This window comes from Macrotis lagotis, chromosome X (genome assembly GCF_037893015.1).
Source record: "Macrotis lagotis isolate mMagLag1 chromosome X, bilby.v1.9.chrom.fasta, whole genome shotgun sequence".
Classification (NCBI taxonomy): domain Eukaryota; kingdom Metazoa; phylum Chordata; class Mammalia; order Peramelemorphia; family Peramelidae; genus Macrotis; species Macrotis lagotis.
Window position 1 is genome coordinate 615,935,775 of NC_133666.1, and position 20,251 is coordinate 615,956,025.

At 40.6% G+C, this 20,251-nt stretch overlaps 1 protein-coding gene across 6 annotated transcripts in view; it reads right to left on the reverse strand.

Moving 5' to 3' along the window:
- The window catches only part of TSNARE1 (t-SNARE domain containing 1), a 278,385-nt gene that overhangs the window by 188,699 nt on the left and 69,435 nt on the right, over positions 1 to 20,251 (reverse strand). For all 6 annotated transcript variants that reach the window (XM_074202840.1, XM_074202835.1, XM_074202838.1 and 3 more), the window contains one exon: positions 14,476 to 14,960. In XM_074202840.1, coding sequence (XP_074058941.1) covers positions 14,476 to 14,878 — 403 coding nt within the window. In that variant the 5' untranslated portion in view covers positions 14,879 to 14,960. The remainder of the gene's footprint in view (positions 1 to 14,475; positions 14,961 to 20,251) is intronic.

Here is a 20,251-nt window from a genome sequence, read left to right on the forward strand (position 1 = left end):
CTCTCCATCCTCAGAGAGGCAGCATGATAGAATGGTTAGTGGCTTGGCCTTGGAATTAGAAAGATCTAGATTTGAGTCCAGACTCAGAGATTGTGTGACTCTGGGTCAACCTCTTTGAGCCCGTTTCTTCATCTATAAAATGGTGATGACAGCATATCACCCATAGAACTGCTATATAAAATGAGAAAAGGAACATCGAGTGCTTTGAAACTTTAGTGCTACTTAAGTATGAGCTATAGTTATCATTTCAAGGACCATTCCAAGTGCACTTCCCATAAGAAGTCTCAGCCCAACCCATAGGTCTCTTTCTCTCTTCTCTTAACTCACAGCAAAGAGAGAGATTCCTAGGAATCTAGACAGTTCCATTCACTTGGCAATTAACCAACAGATTATTACTTAATATTTTCTATGGTTATTTTAACTACCTATCATATTACATATTAAACCCTAGTGATGCCTTACAAACAAATAATCTTTTTTTAAAATATGGACCATATTTCTTTCTTTCCCCTGTTTGCTGCACATGACATGAAGGAGGAAGGGAAGTAAGAAAAAGAGAGAGAAAGGTAGAAAAGGAAGAAAGAGAGATGAAAAGGAGGAAGAAGGAAGGATTAGGAGAGGGAGAGAAGAAGGGAGAGGAAGGAAAGAAGGAGGGAAGGAAGAAAGGTAGAAAGGAAGGAAAGAAACTTTCAAATACTTTTTTCAACTCAAGAACTGAAACCTGTCTCATTCCTAAGAGGTAACACAATGATTTAGTCAATATTATCTCTATAGACCCTGAAAAAAATGAAAAATTTCAATAGTAATATTGCTTTTAAAGAACCATACTCATAACACTGAGTCCTGGCAAATTTCAAAGCAGAGGAAGTCAAATTAGTCAAATTTGAAGCCTCTCCCTCCCTTTTTGATCCTAGAAAAAGAGTACATCTCGTACCCTGATAAACTTGGTAGCACATTTTCTTGATGATTTGTTAAAAGTTATTCCAAGAGAAACTATATGATAGATGAGTAGATAAAGTTCTAGAATACATCTCAGTAACACAAACATATTGAACAAAAGTCCATTTCTGAAAGTCACAAAGTTGAGTCTAACTTGTGGAAGGATAGGTTGAGAGAAAGGGGGAATTGCCCTTGAAGACAGAGAGCTTTCGGAAAGACATGATCAATGGATTCAAGTATTTGAAGGGTCCCCACAAGGGAATTCTAGTTGGCCTAAACAGACAAAAATGAGGAATGATGGGTTGATTCTGCAGGGAGATAGATTTTTATCTAAATATAGAAGAAGAAAAATAATCATCTTTCAAGCAACTCTTCCAAAGTTGAATGAATTGCCTTAGTAGAGAGTTCTCTTTGACTGGAAGTATAAAAAACTATTTGCTGAGGATATTGTAGAGAGAATTCTCATTCAAGTATGGATTGGACTAGATGCCTTCTTGACATGAATGAATGAATAAATGAAAAAACATGTTCCAAGCATTGAGGTAAAAAGTGGATATTAAAAGAAAAATTCTGGATAGTTCCTTAGCTCAAGGAGTACATACTCTAATTGGAAGGAGATGGACACATAAAAGAAAGTTCAGCTTCATGGAGAAGGAAAAAAACATAGAAGTCCTAAGGACGCAGCAGATAAGGGCCACAAATCCTTAGGTTACATCAGTAGATACAATGAAAGTGCTTGGGGACTGCAGGGGATAGAGGAAGGACAGGTGATAAGATCTTATTCCTTCACCAGAAAGAATCAGGTTGGAGACCCTCATCTCTCTAAGTCAATCAAGCAGCCTGAATGGGCTTTGGTACCCCAGCTTGAAGGAATGAGGGAAGGAAGTGCTAACTCCATGTGGTAGGTCTTCCAGTAGAGGTAGGAGAGTTTCTACAACTCTGTTTCTGATAATCTGTGATTAATCCAGTAACTTGGGCAAGTCACATCCAGGGCCATCTCCAGTCATACTGATCCATATCTGGCCATTGAGTCCAGATGGTTCTGGAGGAGAAATTAAAGCTTGGTGACTTAGCATAGCATTCCCTCACTCAAATCCAATTCATGTGCTTGTCATGGCATCACCTCCCTGATGTCGTAGTGTTGTAGTCTTCTTCAAAAATGAAGGGAAAATGTATTTATTATTATTATTATTATTATTATTATTATTATTATTATTATTATTATCCAATATAGAGTAAATAATGAGACTTGATGACCCAAAGTCAGTCAATTATAGTTAGACAATCAGTGAGTCAATCATAGAAATGGAGTTAGAACTGAATATATTGAAAAGTGTTGACAGGCTGATAAACCAGAGAACTTTTGTGGTTTCATTATACTTGGATTTCAGGGTGGTAATCATCAATATCTTTTTTATCCTTATGGACAACTTAGAGCAAGTTGGACTATCAGTTTGGTGAAGAATTCACAATTGACTGAAGAGACCCCAGAGTGGGAAGAGGAAAGTCTCACTGTACTCCATAACAATTAGGTAATATCTAAAATAGCTTATGAAGGCCCAGGTGCTAAATTTTAGGAAGAAAATTGACAAAGTAGAGTGTCCTCAGAAAGGTGATCAGGATGGCGATTAGGAACCACATGAGAACTGATTTAAAGAATGTTTAGCCCAGAGAAGAAACAGTGACCACAACTGTTATCTTCACATATCTGAAAGGTTATCCTGGTATAGATGGTATAGATTTATTCTGTGAATCTCTTAAGAGCAGGCCCAGTAGTAGGAAGCTAGCAAGGGGAAGGCTTTCAACATTGAGAATCATCTCACAATAGAATGGGCCACATTGAGTTCTGAACTTGGAAGATCAATCAGCAAGCATTTATTAAGTGACTGCTACACATGCAATAAATTGTACTAGGTCCTGGGAGCACAAAAATAAAAATGAAATCAATCCTATCTTCAAGGAGTTTACATATTTCAATAGGCACAAATCAAATAAAAAACATTTTCTCTCTCTTTTTTTTTTTTTGCAATGCAATAGGGTTAAGTGACTTGCCCAAAGTCATACAGCTAGGTAATTGTAAAGCAACTGAGGCTGGATTTGAACTCAGGTCCTCCTGACTCCAGGGCTGGTACTCTATCCAATGCACCATCCAACTGCCCCCCCCAAAGAATATTTTCAAGGGAACTTGAGGATCAGGGCACAACAGTTGAGGAAGAAGGGAAAATCTCCTGTAGGAAATGACACAGGCTGAGATTTAAAAGAAGTTAGGTGGCGCAGTGGATAAAGCACCAGCCCTGGAGTCAGGAGTACCTGGGTTCAAATCTGGTCTCAGACACTTAATAATTACCTAGCCGTGTGTCCTTGGGCAAGCCACTTAACCCTATTGCCTTGCAAAAAACCTTAAAAAAAAGAAGCTAAGGATCTAAAGCTGCATTGAGAGAGTACATTCCAGGCATGAGAGAGAGCCCATGCAAAGAGAGAGATAGGACACGTAAATGTCTTTTATAGGAACAACAAACAAAAAACAGGGCAAGTCAGTTGGATCAAAGAGTATGTGAAGGATAGTAATGAGAAATAATTCTGAAAAGGTAGGCTGGAGCCATATGGCAAATGGTTTTAATTGTTAAATGATGGAGTTTGCATTTGATTCTAGAGACAATCAGAAGCAAGTGGAGCTTTCTGAGCTTTGGAAGGACATGAACAAACCTGTATTTTAGCAAAGTCATTTTGGCATCTGTGTGGAGGAGAGATTAAAGAGAGGATTAAAGAGGGGAAAGACTTGAATCATAGAGAAGAACTGGGAGGCTACAAAAATGTTCCAGACAGATGATAAAGTTCCAAATGAGGGTGGTGTCCATGTAAGAGGAGAGAAAAGGGAATAATGGACAAGATGGCATGGAGTTAGAATTGAGTAAATGTGGGGTGGAGGGTAAGAAATAATGAAGAATCAAGGAAGATTCCAAAGTCATAAACTTGGATGATGAAAATATTGGTGAAGCAAAGAAGAGGAGAGGGTTTGAAGGGAAAGATACTGAGTTCTGATTTGAATATGTTGAATTTGTTCTATCTTTGGATTGTCTAGCTGGAAACGTCTCCTGTGTAGTTAGTTCTGTGGAATTAGTGCTCAGGAGAACCAGATTAATATAGAAATGGAAGTCATCTGTAGGTACGATAACTGAAGCCATAAGATTACCAAGAGAAAGAAGAGCCAGGGCAGATAGTTGGAGAGCAACCATGCTCGTGATACAGCAACAATATTTAGAATTGGTCAAATAGGTAGAAAGAGAGCCAAGACAGAGTAAGCATGTCACAAAAATGCAAAGCATAAGGAGTGAGTAGGTAGTCAAATGCTACAAGGAAGTGAGAATGAAGACTGAAAAAAGGTCACTGGAATTAGGAGATCATTACTAACTTTGAAGAAAATGGTTTCCGTTGAGAAATGAGTCATAAGTGAATTATAAGAGATTGAAAAGTGAGATGAGAGAAAATGGAGAGATGTGTAAACAGGTGATGGAACCAAGAGAATAGGGAGCAGGTACAGAGGCAAATTTAAACTTGACCAGGGAAAACTTCCTAAAATTAGAGCTGAGAGGTTGTCCCACCTTGGATGTCTTCAAATAGAATCACTAATCAACTATGTTACAGCAAGGAGCTAAACTTCTCAAAAAGACTATTTAAAAATAGAGACCTCCTCTCATTCTCTTCTTAATCCCCATAGTCAAACTGACTTCAAGCCTCATCATTACATCAAAATTGCTCTCTCCAAAGTTATCAATGATCTCTTACTTGCCAAACCTAATGGTCTTTTCTCAGTCTTCATTCTCTTTCTGCATCCTTTGATACTGTTGATCACCCCCTCTCCTTGCTACTCTTTATCTCTAAGTTTCATGACAATGCTCTCTTGTGGTTATTCTCCTCCCTATCTGACCACTCCTTCTCTGTCTCCTCCTCCAAATCATGTCCCTCAGGCTTAAGCCCTGGGTCCTCTTCTCTACACACTAGTTCACTTGGTAACCTCATCAGCTACCATGAATGAAGTTACTATCTCTATGCTGATGATTCTCAAATTGACTTTTCCTGCCCAAACATTATGGACATCCAATCTCATATTCAACTAACAGTCAGATATCTCAAGCTGGATGTCCAGAGTAAATACCTTAAACCTAATATGTCCAAAATAGAACTCATGATCTTTTCACCTAAATCCTCTCCACTTCCTACCTTTCTACTACTATAGAAGAAGGCAATACCAACAGGCTCACAATTTAGGGCCCATCTTGGATTTTTCTCATCTTTCACAGTGGATATACAAGTTGGAGCTAAGGTCTATGGATTTCACTTTTGCAACACCTCTCAAGTGTGTACCCTTCTCTTCTTTAACACTGCCCCCCTAAGTCTTTGCTAACTCTAATCCATACTTCATTCAGTCAGGTCCCTTTATGTAGCTCAGACAGAATGGAGATAAAGGCCATGTGAGTTGAATAAACTGAAGAAAAGGGAAATTAGGGTATTTGAAGGAGTAACAATATGTCTGAGGACAGGAGTTGGTATTAGGAGGAGAAAGTGAGCAAGGCACTCAACTCATGGAGAACTGAGGGAAAGTGTCCTGGGACTTGATAGCCACTTGTGATAAGTTTGAATAAGATGAATCTCAGAGGAGGAGAGGTTGCTGAATGATGTTGATAGAGGAAGAGTCGAGTAATAATTGTTGGAAACAAAGCATAGTAAGTGCACCTCAGGAACCAGTGAGTAAGACAGAGCAGGGGAAAAGCAACTGAGAAAAGATACAACTATGCATGGAAAAAAAAGGAAGGCCCAGAGATATAGTGTCTTTAGGTGGGAGTCAGGTCTCAGTGAGTACTGAAATATGAAAAAATAATGAGAGGAAATGGTCTGAAATGAAGGGACAGAGGCTGCACCTGTAATTTCATTGTTGTAAAGAATTCTTTGATGACAAAACTCTATTGAGGCACCTTAGAATCTTGAAGAGCCACCTAGAGCAGAGATTTTAAGACACTATGGCATTGAGGCAACTGGTTTAAAATGTAATTAGGAAATAGCTAATAAAACAAATAAAAATACATTAAAACACAGATAATGCTAATTTGTGGGTTTCTAAATCATCATGTGGCCCACAGGGTCCTTATGCATGGTTTACTGGTCACATTTTCTATTTGAATTTGGCACCATGGGGTCCTAGAGAACTGAAGCATAACTGACTTATTCCAATTCAACTGACTTATCCCAGAAGTGTCAGGGGAGGGACTTGAACCCAGGTTTTCCTGACTTGAAGACTAGCTCTCTAACCACTATACCATGCTGCTGGAAGTTTGTTAATTATAATGAAACAATTCCAGAAAACCCTGTAGAAGGACCAGCCAGATACAGTTGAAGTACTGTTAGGGGCAGGATCACTGTGGCTGTTGCAAACAGTAAGATCTAGAATGGGTCAACTCCAGTTCTAAATCCTATCATCCCATGCTTAGACTCATTATCATCTTGCTCACAAGACAATACTCTGCAATTCTAAATTACAGGCAAACAGATTTCAAGTAAGTATATGGAAATTCATCATAATAATGAAACTATCCCAGAGAGGAATGGGTTCCTGAAGCCTCTGGAGGTCTAAGGCCACTTATGGTGGATATGAATTCTCAATCAGATATAGGTTGAGAGATGGGACCTCTTAGACCCCTTCTAATCGTGAAATTTTGTTTTTTTCTTTTTCTAGTCTTCCCCTAGAAAAAGAAGGGGGAGAGAGAGGAGGGAGAGATCAGAAAGGGAGGAATCAATTTTCAAGATTCTATCTTCATTCCACCTGACTGACTTCACAGTAAAAGGAAAAAAAAAAATCCCTATTGCTTATCTTGGCTTTTCAACTGTGTCAGCTGCATGGTCCCCGCCCACTGCTTCCATTGTGATGGGAATAATTGGGCCTTCCAAAGAAGCCAAGAACAGAATTGCACCCATTCTCAGAGACCCCTCATCGCCCCACATCCTATTGTACAAGCCCTAGTTGTTATCTGCCTGGTGCAGAAATATAAATTAAGACTTTTTATGCACATTCCACAATTATGCTGCATTACAAGGATCCCTTTTTTCTTCTCTCACCCAGCCATCCCGCCCCTATCTGGCCCAACTCACTGTTAATAATAGCTCTCAATTCCACATCGCTTTAAAGGTTCACAAAGCGCTTTCTTCACAGCAAGAAAAAGGAACAGGACAAATGTAGTTTCCATATAGAGAAACTGAGGTTCAGAGGGGGAACATAGCTTACCCAGGGTCACATGAATAATGGGTAAAAATGGAACAGAGAGATGTGAGGAAAATTGGTAGTATCCACGTCAGTATGGAAGCCATTACCAGCAAATGATTCCAATATCAGTTAATTATAATCCCTCACATATTCAGTCTTAATGTAAAGGACTTTGGAGTCACAAAATTCAGCACTGACTACGCACTTTAAATGCATGTTCAAGTCTGGGCTATGTCACTAACAAGTCACTCACAATCTCTTAGCCCCTCACTATCTGCATTCACACAATTAGATCAGAAACTTTGCACCTGGAAGGGACCTTGAAAAATCTTTACTCCCCTTCCCACATTTTAAAAGAAGAAATTGCAATCCAGAAGGTTTGTCCCCCAAGATCACATTCTCTTCTGTTCTTTCAGTCAGTCTTCTGGAGAAGATTAAATTTTATATGAGTGACCAATGGATAAAGAACAAGAATTTAGGCTTACAAAAAACCTGAAAGCAGAAGGCTTGGTTTAGCATCCCACAGTCTCTGGCTGCAAGGGTCCCATCACTCAAACAGATCTACTTAAGAGAATAGAGGCTCTCAGAAGGGTCAATAATAACTCAATTATTCACATTTATATAATGCTTTAGGTTTACAAGGTACAATCCTAATAACAACCCTTTGAGGAGCATCAGGCTAATAGTATTGTATCCACCTTGGTTGGTTCTTGTCCTTCATTACTGATGAAGACCAAGATGATATCACTATATTAAAGACAAGTTACAATGTGTCCAAAAATGGCTGAGATTAATATGAGTTTGAAAAGCTCTACCATGTGTCAGGCACAAACAGTCTATGTGAATATTTGGGATGCCTGCTCTAAACTTGAGCATCTCTTGCTTCCTTTAAGCTGCTTCCATTCTGCCTTGCTCATAGAGCACTGCATCCTCTCTGATGAGGGCATGCCACCTGTGTCAGTGCCTCCCTTACAGATGTAGAAAACAAAGTCACAGAACTTTCAAGAGTTAGGGCTAGGACTTAAATCCAGTCTCTGCTGAAGCTAAAGTCAAGGGTCTCTTATCACAACACCCTCTTCCCTCCCTCATCCAAAGCAGTTTCTGACCTGTGACACAGACTCATCCCTTGTGTACCATTTTCTGTAGGTGGTAACTAAGACCTCAAGAAGCAACTATAACAGGCCAGTGCACAACGCAGGGTATCACTGAAACAGGTAAACAGTGAACAAAATTCCCCAGAGTCCACATAGAAAATATGATTCTATTTGACCCAACATCCTCCTGTTCACCCACTCAACTCTGCAATCACAATATAAAGGCCAATCTTAACTATTTCCAGGCAGGAATAAAACCCAGGCTGAACAGATAGAGGCAAGAAGAGAGAGGTGCCCTCATTAAGTTCCAGAGGAAGCTATTACTTTCTTGATCTTATAGCTTAAGTGCCCTGGCTCGCTGTTTGTATTAATATGTGGTTGTAGGTGCAAATATGGAAGCAAATCAGATTTGCACTGGCTTCCACCTTCCAAAACTAACTTATCTCAGGGAGAAAGAGGGCAGGAGAAAAGAGGGAAGATTTGCTGGAAATTTTTTTAATAGATTAAAAATAGCAGAGAAAAAGCCCCTGATAGATGTGTAACCCTTTCTGGGAGATCCCAAGGCAGGAATAAAAGCACTTTCCACCCACCCTTCTGCACATATATATAGTTTCTATTAACATCCTTTTTGTTATAAAGCATTAGAGGTTCAAATTCTATTTCTGACACTAGTATTACCTTGGGCAGATCACTTAAACCTCTGTGGGTGGCAGTTTCCTCATCACTTGGGCAAGATGGCCTCTGAGGGTCCCTTCCTTCTCCAAATCTGGGATCCTAGATGTCCCCATATCTTTTGCCAGAACAATTTGTTCCTTTGTATAATATTTTTGACACGCACACTCTGTCATCTAGCAAAACCCCAACCCTGCAGGACACAGGTTGATTTTCCAAAAAGGAAGATACCATCCATACATTCTCACACAACCCACTTCTTTTTGTGATTATGTACATATCTGACACAACCAACATGGAGAGGACTCAGTCTGTGGCCTGAGTCATAATTTCATCTGGGACCTAATTAGGGGGTGAATCTGTGACCAGAATTATAGAGCTCAGTCTGGGCCTACAGTTGGGATTCAGCAACTTATTTCTGACAGTCATTTAGACATTAGTGCTAAGATAATCAAGTACTGAAATAGCAGTTGCCTAAAAAGAAATTTAATTTGTTAGGCACTGAAAATCAAAGAAAACCAAACCTAGAAGATTCTTAGGGATCCTCTAGCCCAAAAATTCTGAACCTTGTTTTATGTCATGACTCTCTTGGGCAGTACAGGGAATTTCCTGGACCCTTTCCTCAGAAAAATAAAATAAAATATAGAAAATTATAAAATTACCAATTACATTGAAATAGTTATTAAAATATTCTTTTAAAAGGTTCACATGCTCCAGATTAAAAATCCCAGAACTAATACAACCTTTGATTTCAATGGAATAGGAAACATTAGGTCCAAAGAAGGAACTGACTTGTCCATGATCACCCAGCAACTCAGAAGCAGTCAGGTCTAAAATGTCTATTAAGCTCCACTCTATCTGTAGGTGTAGAGATCCTGACTCTAAGTTCTCACCTTCCAGATTCTAAAACTTGGCTTCCCAACCTTCTAGCCATAGGTCAAAGTGGATCCTGCTGGTCTGGTCTATCTTACACATTATATCTAACTCGATATAATGAATTAGCCCCGAATATAGCACTGATAGAGTAAGTTCCCTGGAGACTTTAACAAGGCCATACCCAATGGTAACGATCAAGTGACATCATGTCTATGAAGAACTTTAAAGTACTATAGAAATTTCAGCTCTTATTTTCATCATAATTATTATGAGACAATGAACATGAGTATTTTATAGGTGTTTGTTATTATTATTATTATAAAATCATGAATCTTAGAATTTCAAAGGACCTCCAAGGTCAATTAATACAATTCTGTCACCCACATCACAAATCTCTATATCAACCCCAACAGCACATAATCCAGGCTCTACTGGAAGACTTCCTATAACAGGGAATTTGCTCACTTCTATGACCGTCAGTTCCATCTCTGCATAGCTCTGATAATCCAGGAGGTTTGGGGTTTACTTTTATTGGTGGCAGTGTTTCCCCTCCAATATTGTGCTGAATTCTCAATCTTGAAAACTTTTCCACAGTGGTCCTACTTCTAGCTTCTAGGACCAGACAAAACAAATCAAATCCCTCTCCCAGAGGACAAGACTTCAGAGATTTAAGAAAGCTCTCACTTGCCTCATGAACTTTCATATGGTCCCAACTCATTCTCCTTTACCATCCTCACTGGCTTTCTTATTCATTCTCCAGTTTACCAATATCCAAACTAAAATGTAGTGCCCTTAAACAGAACCCAATTCTCTAAAAAAAGAGGTGACAATCTATATATCTATATTTTAAACCATAAAACATCTGAGAATCTATGTCATAGGGGTCTTCTACCTTCAATTTTCTATGTTCTAAGAAAGAAGGAAACAAGAATTTATATTGTAATTGTTGAGTCAGTCCCATCTAGTCTGACTTTTTGTGACCCCATTTGAGGTTTTCTTGGTATATTCAGGAGTGATTTTTCCCCAGCTCATTATACAGATGAGGGAACTGAGGCAAACTGGATTAAGTGACTTGCCCAGGGTCGAATAGTTAATGTCTAAGGTCAAATTTGAACTCAGGTAGAGAATTCTTCCAGTTCTTTATCCATTAAATTGGCAGTTTGCATTAAGCATTTCTATATATAAATACCTTCTCACTTTAACATGGGGTGGCTAGATAGTCCAGTGGATAGAGTGCTAGATCTGGAGTCAAGAAGACTCCCCCCCACCCCAGTTCAAATCAAGGTTCAGATACTGTGTGACCTTGAGCAAGTCATTTAATCCTATTTGCCTCAGTAGTTCAATAATCTATAAAAGAGAAGAAAATGGCAAACCACTCTAGTACTTTTGCCAGGAAAACCCCAAATTGGAGCCATAAAGAGTCAGATATGGCTGAAACAACTCAACAACAATCACAACAAAGATTTAACAAGAATCTATTATTCCACAACACAAAGAAGTTGCATCTTATCCTCTCTACTAAACTAGTCCAAGGATCAAAGAATCATAGATCCACTACTGGAAGGGACCTCAGAGCCCATCTAATCCAACCTAGTTATTTTTCAGATGAGTAAACTGAGGCTCAGGATGGAAAAGTGGCATATCATATCCATGGTCACACAGTTGGTAAGAATCAGAGGTAGGTCCAGAACCCAGGTCATCTGATTGTAAAGCCAATGAATATTCTTTTCACTCTCCCAACCTGCCTGTTTATTGTGAGGACAAAAGGAGAAAATGCAGGGGAAAGCATTAACAGTAAAGTGCTACGTGAGCATGTTATTAAACTACCTAGTATTTAACTAGTTTGTATTTACTCTTTTTGTAGCTCTTCTGCATACACTTATATATGTCCTTGCTATGTCCCCTACTAGAAGGGAAGCTCTTTCTAGTAGGATTGTTTCATTTCGTTCATTGCCTTTATACTCCCCAACATCTAGGAGAGGGCCTGGAATATAGTATGTGCTTAATAAATATGTGCTGATTATCAGAGTACACACACACACACACACACACACACACACACACACACTAGTGATTGAAAACTGTCTGGAATCAGGGATAAGGCCACAAAGATGTGGGCAGTCATCTTCCCTTCCTTCTCCATTCCCCACTTCTGCTATGTTTCTGGGACATCATCATAATGAAATATTAATTTAATGCCTGCATCCCTTGCTAAGGTCAAGCTAAGAGGAATTTTTGTACATGAAAATACAAATATTAATCCCTCCATGAGTTGAGAAGGAAATATGAAAAGGGGGTTGATTAAAAGGCTAAGAGGATTTGCTTGGGGTAATTTCCTGGAGAGATAGGATGGCCAGATGGCAAAATTCTGTGTTTTCTTTCCCCATTGACTCTAACTCAAAGAAAAAACCAGATACAAAAGGAAAAGGGTGGTGCCAACCAGAATATATTTATAAGTGAAATTATGAGCTAACTCATGTATGTGGCTGATATAACTCTTTAACTAAGGTGGAGGTAAACCAAACAGAGGTGTGCTTTTTATTTAACATTACAGTTGTCACTAGTAATATCAATATCAGAGAGAGAATAACAGTGAGAAAGACAGAGACTGAGAGAGAAAAGGAGATTGAGAGAGATTGAAAGAGGAGAGATTTAGAGAAAGATTGAGAGAGAGAAAAAAGAGAGATTGAAAGAGAAGATAGGAAAGAGACAAAGAGAAAGACTGAAAGAGAAGGGGAAAGAAGAGAGAGAGAGAAGAGAAGAGAAGAGAAGAGAAGAGAAGAGAAGAGAAGAGAAGAGAAGAGAAGAGAAGAGAGAGAAAGGGAAAAGAGAGACAAATACACAAAGACAGAGCAGGAAGAGAGTTCAGAGACCATCTCGAATGACCTATTAATTTTATAGAAAAGGAAACAAGACTCAAAAGATGATTGTTCAAGGGCACACAAATAGTAAGTAATAAAGCTGTAACTTAAACTCAGGTCCTTTCCCTGTAACACAATGTGGCTTAAGCTAGACTAAAAACTTCAAGCTGCATGTACCACCTTTCCTCCTCCCCTCCCCACCCCATTTATAAGTAACATGGTCTATATCTCCTCTCCAGCACCACCCCCAGGCTCCCCAGGGCAGAGGCAGTCCTATACCAGCAAGGTACCATCATCCTTCTGTCCACAGGTGCAATCACCAACACTCTCATCACCACATCTCCCTCAGCAGTAACATTACCACAAGGCCTGAATGAAGTATGTATCCAGTAAGTCTCACCACTGCAGGTAGCCTTCTCTGATCCCAGCCTTCTGTCTCTCTGGGCTAGACCTCTAGCACTCTGCCCTATCAACTCCCTCTTTCCTTTTCTATTCCCTTCTTGCCTTCCTTCTCAGCTACTCCTATAGTCCCATAGCCATGTAACTGCCCCCAAAATGAAAAGTTCTAAACCATCTGTCCCTTTCCCACCATCTCCACAGCTCCAACTCTCACACAGACTTGATCATCTCCCAACTAAAGTACTACCCTATCCTCCCTGAATCTAGTCTTGGTCCTTCCAATGCAGGCTATGTATAATATCAGATTCATCACCCTAAGACTTATTTCTAATCAAATCATCCATGCTCAAGAATCTTACATGGCTCCTCATTGCTTAAAAGATAAATGTCCAAATTCCTCACTCTGGAATTCAAGGTCCTCCCCTCTCTCCACAGTTCACACATATACTATGCACATTCCTAATCAATTAATAGCTTTTATTCAGAAACCACTGTGCTAAGGTCTGGGGCTCTAGCCCCTTAATTATGCTGTTCCTCTTGCCCCACCACACTGTATACCTCTCCTCTAACCTATCAAGAAACAGCTCAAGTCTCATCTCCTCTAAAAAGTCTCCCTTAAGCCCCTCTCTTCCTCTTCTCTATCACAGCATCTCAGCAATTTCTTCCCCCTCTGTCTATGCTGCCAAACTGTTTGTTCTCACACCATATGCATCCATATCTTACTTTCACCACCAGACAGTCAGCTCCTAGAAGGAATATTTTAATGACTTTCATTTTATTACATTCCATGGCCTCCAATCCAACTGAAGCCCTGGACATATTAGGTGTCCAAAGAATGTTAAGGATTCATGGATATAAGCCTTGTGCTTCAAAGGAGCAGAAGGAGACTTGGACAGGAGGCTCTGGAGGTCCCAGTTTTAGCTCCAATTTTGCTATAACCTCCCTGTGTGACCTTCAGCAAGATTCTTTTCTCCCCTCTGGACCTCAGTTCCCTCATCTGTAAATGTGGTGTTAAAGTAGATGACCACTATGGTTTCTTTTTCCAGCATTGTAGGTTACTTAATTGAGTGATGAAGAAAAGAAAAAATAAGGAATAAGAAAAGGGGAGCAGAGAAACAAAATTAGTAGAAAGAGAAGGGAGAGAAGAAGTATAAGGGAACAATAATGAGAAGAAGGAATGTGGAAGAGAAGAAAGAAAAGATAGAAAAAGGAAGAGAAAAGAGATAGGAGAGAAGGAGAAGGTGGAGGAAGAAGAAAACAGAAGATGAGCCAGAAGAGGTTTTCATCTCTTGGGGAAAGTTGAGTTTCTTTTGTCAGGAGGGCAAGGCTGGCTTTAGATTGGATGGTGAGGATGCTGGTTGGGGCAGAGACAACCTACCTCTCAGAGCCTCAAGACTGTAGCCCTCTGCTGGTCCAGCTTGGCAGGAAAAGGTCTTGGCCACCACCTGCTCCACAGGGGTGAGGGCTAAGGCCTGGGGCTTGCCTGAGCCAGGGCCATGGGTTGATTTGCGCAGGTCCCCTAGCTTCCGCCGCACCACAGCCCGCAGATCCCGCCATTTATGTTTCAGGTCCACAATGTCCCGATGGCAGTAACCCAAGGCATTCACTGCCTGCAAGATGCGACTCCAGACTCGGTACTTCCGGGCAGGCTCAGCCTTCAGCAGCCCTGTCCCAAAGAGAAGCTGGTGGTGCTTGGTGACTTTGGACACCAGCACTTCTGTTTCCTGTGGGCAAAAGTTGGGCTTCCGTTTCTTGGCCCTAGTAGCATTGGGTCCAGCCATCCTGCCAGGACGTCCTCTGGGGGAACACCGCTGAGAAAGGTAGGATTAGGTGTCTGGTTGGCATCCGGTGGGGAGCACAGCCCTAAAAAGGCATCAAAAGGCTAAGTGTTTAATGGATCTTTGAGAAGATTTTTTTTTTCCCCTAGGTCTCAGCTTCTCCAGGAAACTCTTCATAATGACTTCAGTCCCCTCTCATTTCTTTGCATCCCCCAGTCTCATACAGAATAGATTTTAGCACTTAGTTACTACATTGAACTCTAACAATCTCCTCCGGGGCCTCCTCATAGCATGCAGGTGGCCAAGGACCCTCTAAGGCTATGCCAGTAAAACATACGGGTTCAACCAAGTTGAAAGGACTTCAAGTGTGGGGCAGAGACAGCTCTGGATCTTAACTTTGGCTACAATAATTCCTCTCTTTAGCCCAAAGAGCAGCTGGGATTCAATGTAGAGGGAGCCTACTTGAGGGAAATCACAGATACTTAAAGTAACAAAGAATGGCATGTTAACTAATCTCTTGCTGTTAAACTTAGGCACAGATGGAGATACCTGTGCTGGAGTCTTAGCTCTCCAAGTAGATCTGATAAGACTTTCAGAGGAGATCTAATATAATCCTTACCAAATCAGGAATCCCTTCTACATATCTCCAACAAGGGGTCATCCAGATTTTTAAGGGGCATCAAAAGCAGAAGAGCCGCTACCTTCCAAGGCAACTCAACCCATGTCTGAAAGGTCTTCTTACCATCAAGCCTATGGCCCATTCCTCCCATTGGTGAATTGCTGTCAGAATCTCCTTTTTGAGGAAGAGTCCATTTCCAAATTCTGCTTCTGATTCTCTGGACTTAGCTACCATGCCCCCAAGTGAGAACCTCCTCAGTGCCATCTAAAATCTCCCTTTTTATATACTGCCTTCTCCTATTAGAATATAAGTTCCTTGAAAGCAGAAATTGTCTTCATTTTTAACCTTTATTTGCAATCCAAGCACCTAACACAGTGACTGGCACATACATGGTAAGTACTAAATAAATGTCTGTTGACCTGTCTCTTAGCAATGTTTACCCACAGTCCTATCAAATCAAGCAGAGAACATCTCTCCTATGTGAAAATCTCTCAACAGTGATAGTTAAGAGTTAAAGGATAGCTTGAAAAGCATTTAGTCCTCCTAAATTTCAAGTGGGCAAACTGAGGCTCAAAGGAAACAAGGGGACATGCCCAAAGTCAGACAAAGAATTTGGCATCAGAGTCAGGACTCAGACCTATTCTCATTTCCAGTTCACCATTTCATGCTTATGAATTCAGCCTCTGGAATCCATATTTAGCTTCTTCAGGAAAGAAACCAAGACCATAGTCTTAATTTCTCTACCTCCTCCTCTATAGTGGAGTTCAGCACAAAGTTTTGCATGCAATGTTTATTCATTAAATATTTTCTAAATAAGAATGTAATGCTATATACATACATATATATATATATATATATATATATATGCTGGTCTTTGATTCTCTCTCTCTCTCTCTCTCTCTCTCTCTCTCTCTCTCTCTCTCTCTCTCTCTCTCTCTCTCTCTCTCTCTCTCTCCTCCCCATGCTTCCCATTTGCTTGTCTCTTGTTTCTAATCTGTTTGTATTTCTCTCCTCTCTCTCCCTCCCCCACCCTAGCCCCTATCATGTCCATATAAACTCTGCTCTGGAAAGGTTCTTTTAAACTATTCAATCTAACCTCTCATTTTACAGAAGAAGAAACTGAGACCCAGGAGTTTAAGCAGTTTGGTAAAGGTCACCTAATATTTGTGCTTCATTTTCGAAGTACAACATCAGAAAGGTGATGCCATGACAAGCACATGAATTGGATTTGAATGAGAGCAGCTGTGCTAAGTCACCTACTTCACTTTCTCCTCCAGAACCATCTGGGTACATTCTCCAGATATGAATCAGGATGATTGAAGATGACCCTGGATGTAAGGCAATCAGGATTAAGTGACCTGCCCAAGGTCTGCTAGTAAGAGTCAAATGTCAGGGGTGGCTAGGTGGTGCAGTGCATAGAGCACTGGCCCTGGAATCAGGAGTACCTGAGTTCAAATATGACCTCAGACACTTAGTAATAATTACCTAGCTGTGTGGCCTTGAGCAAGCCACTTAACTCCATTTGCCTTGCAAAAACTTAAAAACAAAAAAAAAAGAGGCTAATGCCTAGGGTTGAATTCAAACTCTTGTCCTCCTGACTCAAAGTCTCTGTTCAAAGTCAGAGGTCTAAGAAGTTTTCCCTTTCTTCTCTCCCTATTTCCTTCTAAATATCCATCTCCCCTTCTCTCTCTCTCTCTCTCTCTCTCTCTCTCTCTCTCTCTCTCTCTCTCTCCCCACCCCCCCCCCAGCTCAAATCTCTCTCAAAACATTTTGGAAAGCCATTTGAGTAAACAGTACTTAAAAATACAATACATTCTCAGAAGGAAAGCCAACAATGGAGCTGAACTCCTTTTCTTTTCTTTTAAACAATGGCTCCCCATCTCCATCTAAGTCCTTGGTCGATAAGACCACTTGGCAGGTTTAGGTTTACTCTCACATACAGCCTGCAGCCCAAAAAAGCCTGATAAAGACTGTGTCAATCCAATACCTTCTTTCTTCCTCTCATGCCCAGAAAAACGTGAGGCAGAGAAGTACTGGGTAGAGAATGGGGAGAAGGTCAACTCTGTTTAAAGAAACATTCTGCCTCAGAATGAAAGGTGATGCTTTATCTTGCCAGCATGAAGCAAGGAATGAAAGCAAGTGATTTCCCCAGATTCTTTCCAGTCCAGCTCTGCATGTCTGGTCCGGCATCTCATGGGTCCTCCTGTTGCCAGGCAGGACTACACCTAAACCACTGAAAACAGGTGCAACCTTCATTAGGACTAGAGGATGCTCCACAATCTCCCTTGTTTACTGATACTGGTGTAGAACCCTAAACCTCAGCCTCCTCCAGGAGATCCTACTGATTTTCTAAATTAAATCTTCCCCTCTATCATTTAATCCTATGATTGGTCAATTTGCCCACCATGTGGATGGACCACTACCATTTGAACAACAGGAGGCAAACCTGTATGGAGCACTTTGATAAACAGGACTCTCTTTGCTCCACTGGGACAGTTCCCATGAGTCTTCTCTACCTTCCTCCCATGACAACAGGGGCATCACCATGGAGACCCAAGTCTGGAAGGGACCACTCACACAAAGGTATGGACCCAGGGGGGAGGGGAGGACACACACTCAAGGAAACTGGCTTTTGCAAAATGGGCATAAATTAGGAACTGGGATTTAATGCTTTCTTCCTTCTTCCATGAACTAGAATTCTAGAATTTCAAGATGTCAGAGTTGAAAGTGACCTAACCCAGAGTCAGCAGTATTCAAACCTATATCCTCAACCCCAAGGCCATTTCTTCTTCTGCATCATGCTGCAACCTCTTCATTTTAGAAATGGGAAAAAATAAGTTCTCAAGTGGGGAGATGTCTAGCCCAAAGTCATTGATTCAGGAAGAATAGTTATATGATCTGGAATTCAGGTATTCTGTCAAGCCTAACGCTCTTCCTCTTGGTCAAATCACTCACCTTTGCCACTAGCTGTATGATTCTGGGTGAGACACTATGTGTGCCTTAGTTTCCTCAAATATGAATGGGAATTATAATTGCACTTACCACATAAAATTGTGGTGAGGATCAAATAAGATATTAGTAATATAAATACAATATCTGACACATTTTGTTCCTGCTCAGTCATTTTTAAGTTCTGTCTATTCTTCATGGCCTAATTTGAGGTTTTCTTGACAAAGATACTGGAATGGTTTGCCATTTCTTTCTCTAGCTCAATTTAGAGATGAGGAAACTAAGGCAAAATAGGGTAAAGTGACTTGGCTACGGTAATCCAACCGGTGAATGTCTGAGGCTGTATTTGAACTTGGGTCTTCCTGACTCCAGGCCTCACCTTCTATGCACAATGGTACCACCTAGCTAACACACAACAGGCACTCTATAAATGCTCATCTTCCTTTCCTGTCCCCTCCTTTCTCTTCTCTATCTATTCAAAAGAGAACAGACTGGAACAGCTAAGTGGCACAGTGGATAGAGCACCAGCCCTGGAGTCAGGAATACTAAGTTCAAATCTGACCTCAGACACTTAATATTTGCCTAGCTGTGTGACTTTGGGCAAGTCACTCAACCCCATTGCCTTAAATTAAGGGTTGGGGAGAGAATAGAATGCCTTAGGAAACAATGAGCTGGAGGAGTTCAAAAAGAGGATGTATATCTGGCACAGCACCATAAAGAGGATTGGAAATTGTATGAAAATGAGGGGAACTCTAGATTTTGCTAAGATCTAGATTTGAATCCTGGTTCTGACAGGGTGTCCTGGCTACCCTCTCACAAGACACTGAACATATTCAGGCCTAATTTTGGTCATCTCTAAGTGAAGGATTTGGACTAGTTAAGAACTAAGGTCTCTTCCAGCTATAAAGGGAAAAGAGGGAACTGGACTCAGTGGCTTGGAGATCTTCCTCAGATGCTCACAAGGGACAAGATCATCAGCAAGTCTCTTAACTTTTGTAGACCTCAGTTTACTCATCTATAAAAGTGGGAATAATAACTATTACTCTATCTACCTTATATGGCTTTTAGGACGAAAGTGTTTCAAAAATCTTTTAAGAATTTAAGAATGGGGGTGGCTAGGTGGAGCAGTGGATAAAGCACCAGCCCTGGAGTCAGGAGTACCTGGGTTCAAATCCAGTCTAAGACACTTAATAATTACCTAGCTGTGTGGCCTTGGGCAAGCCACTTAACCCCATTTTGCTTTGCAAAAACCTAAAAAAAAATAAAATGAAGAATGCTAAATTATTTTAATTCTATTAAAAGATTAGCTGTACCTATGCTCCTCTATGCATTTCCTCAGTGGGCTATAGGGGTCAGACTAGATGCCCTTTTTTATCTCTCTGCTCAGAGGGATTAGATTGTATGATTTTCTAGAGCTGTTTTGCTACTGACAAATGGGAGAAGTCATTATTCTTTTTCTCAAGGCAGTCCTGGGAGTTCAATAATATAATGGATATATAGCCCTCTGACAAAGAATAAAGCAGTAAAGAATCACTGTTTTATTAATGGAAGTGGACTTTTTTTCCTGGGGGGGGGGGCAGGATGAAAATAGCAGCACCCTGGATCTCATATGGGAAAGCCATGGCTATCTAAATGAAAGGCAGTCCATTTGAGAAAGGACAGTTCCAAGAATGAAATGTCTAATCTAAGACCAGGAGCTCCCTGTGGGCAAGGTCCTATCACCAGTAGTTCCAGGGCCCTTCGGTGGGGCAACACCATTGCAAGCACCCTCACCACTCTTCTCAGAAAGAAGTCAGCCAAATGCATTC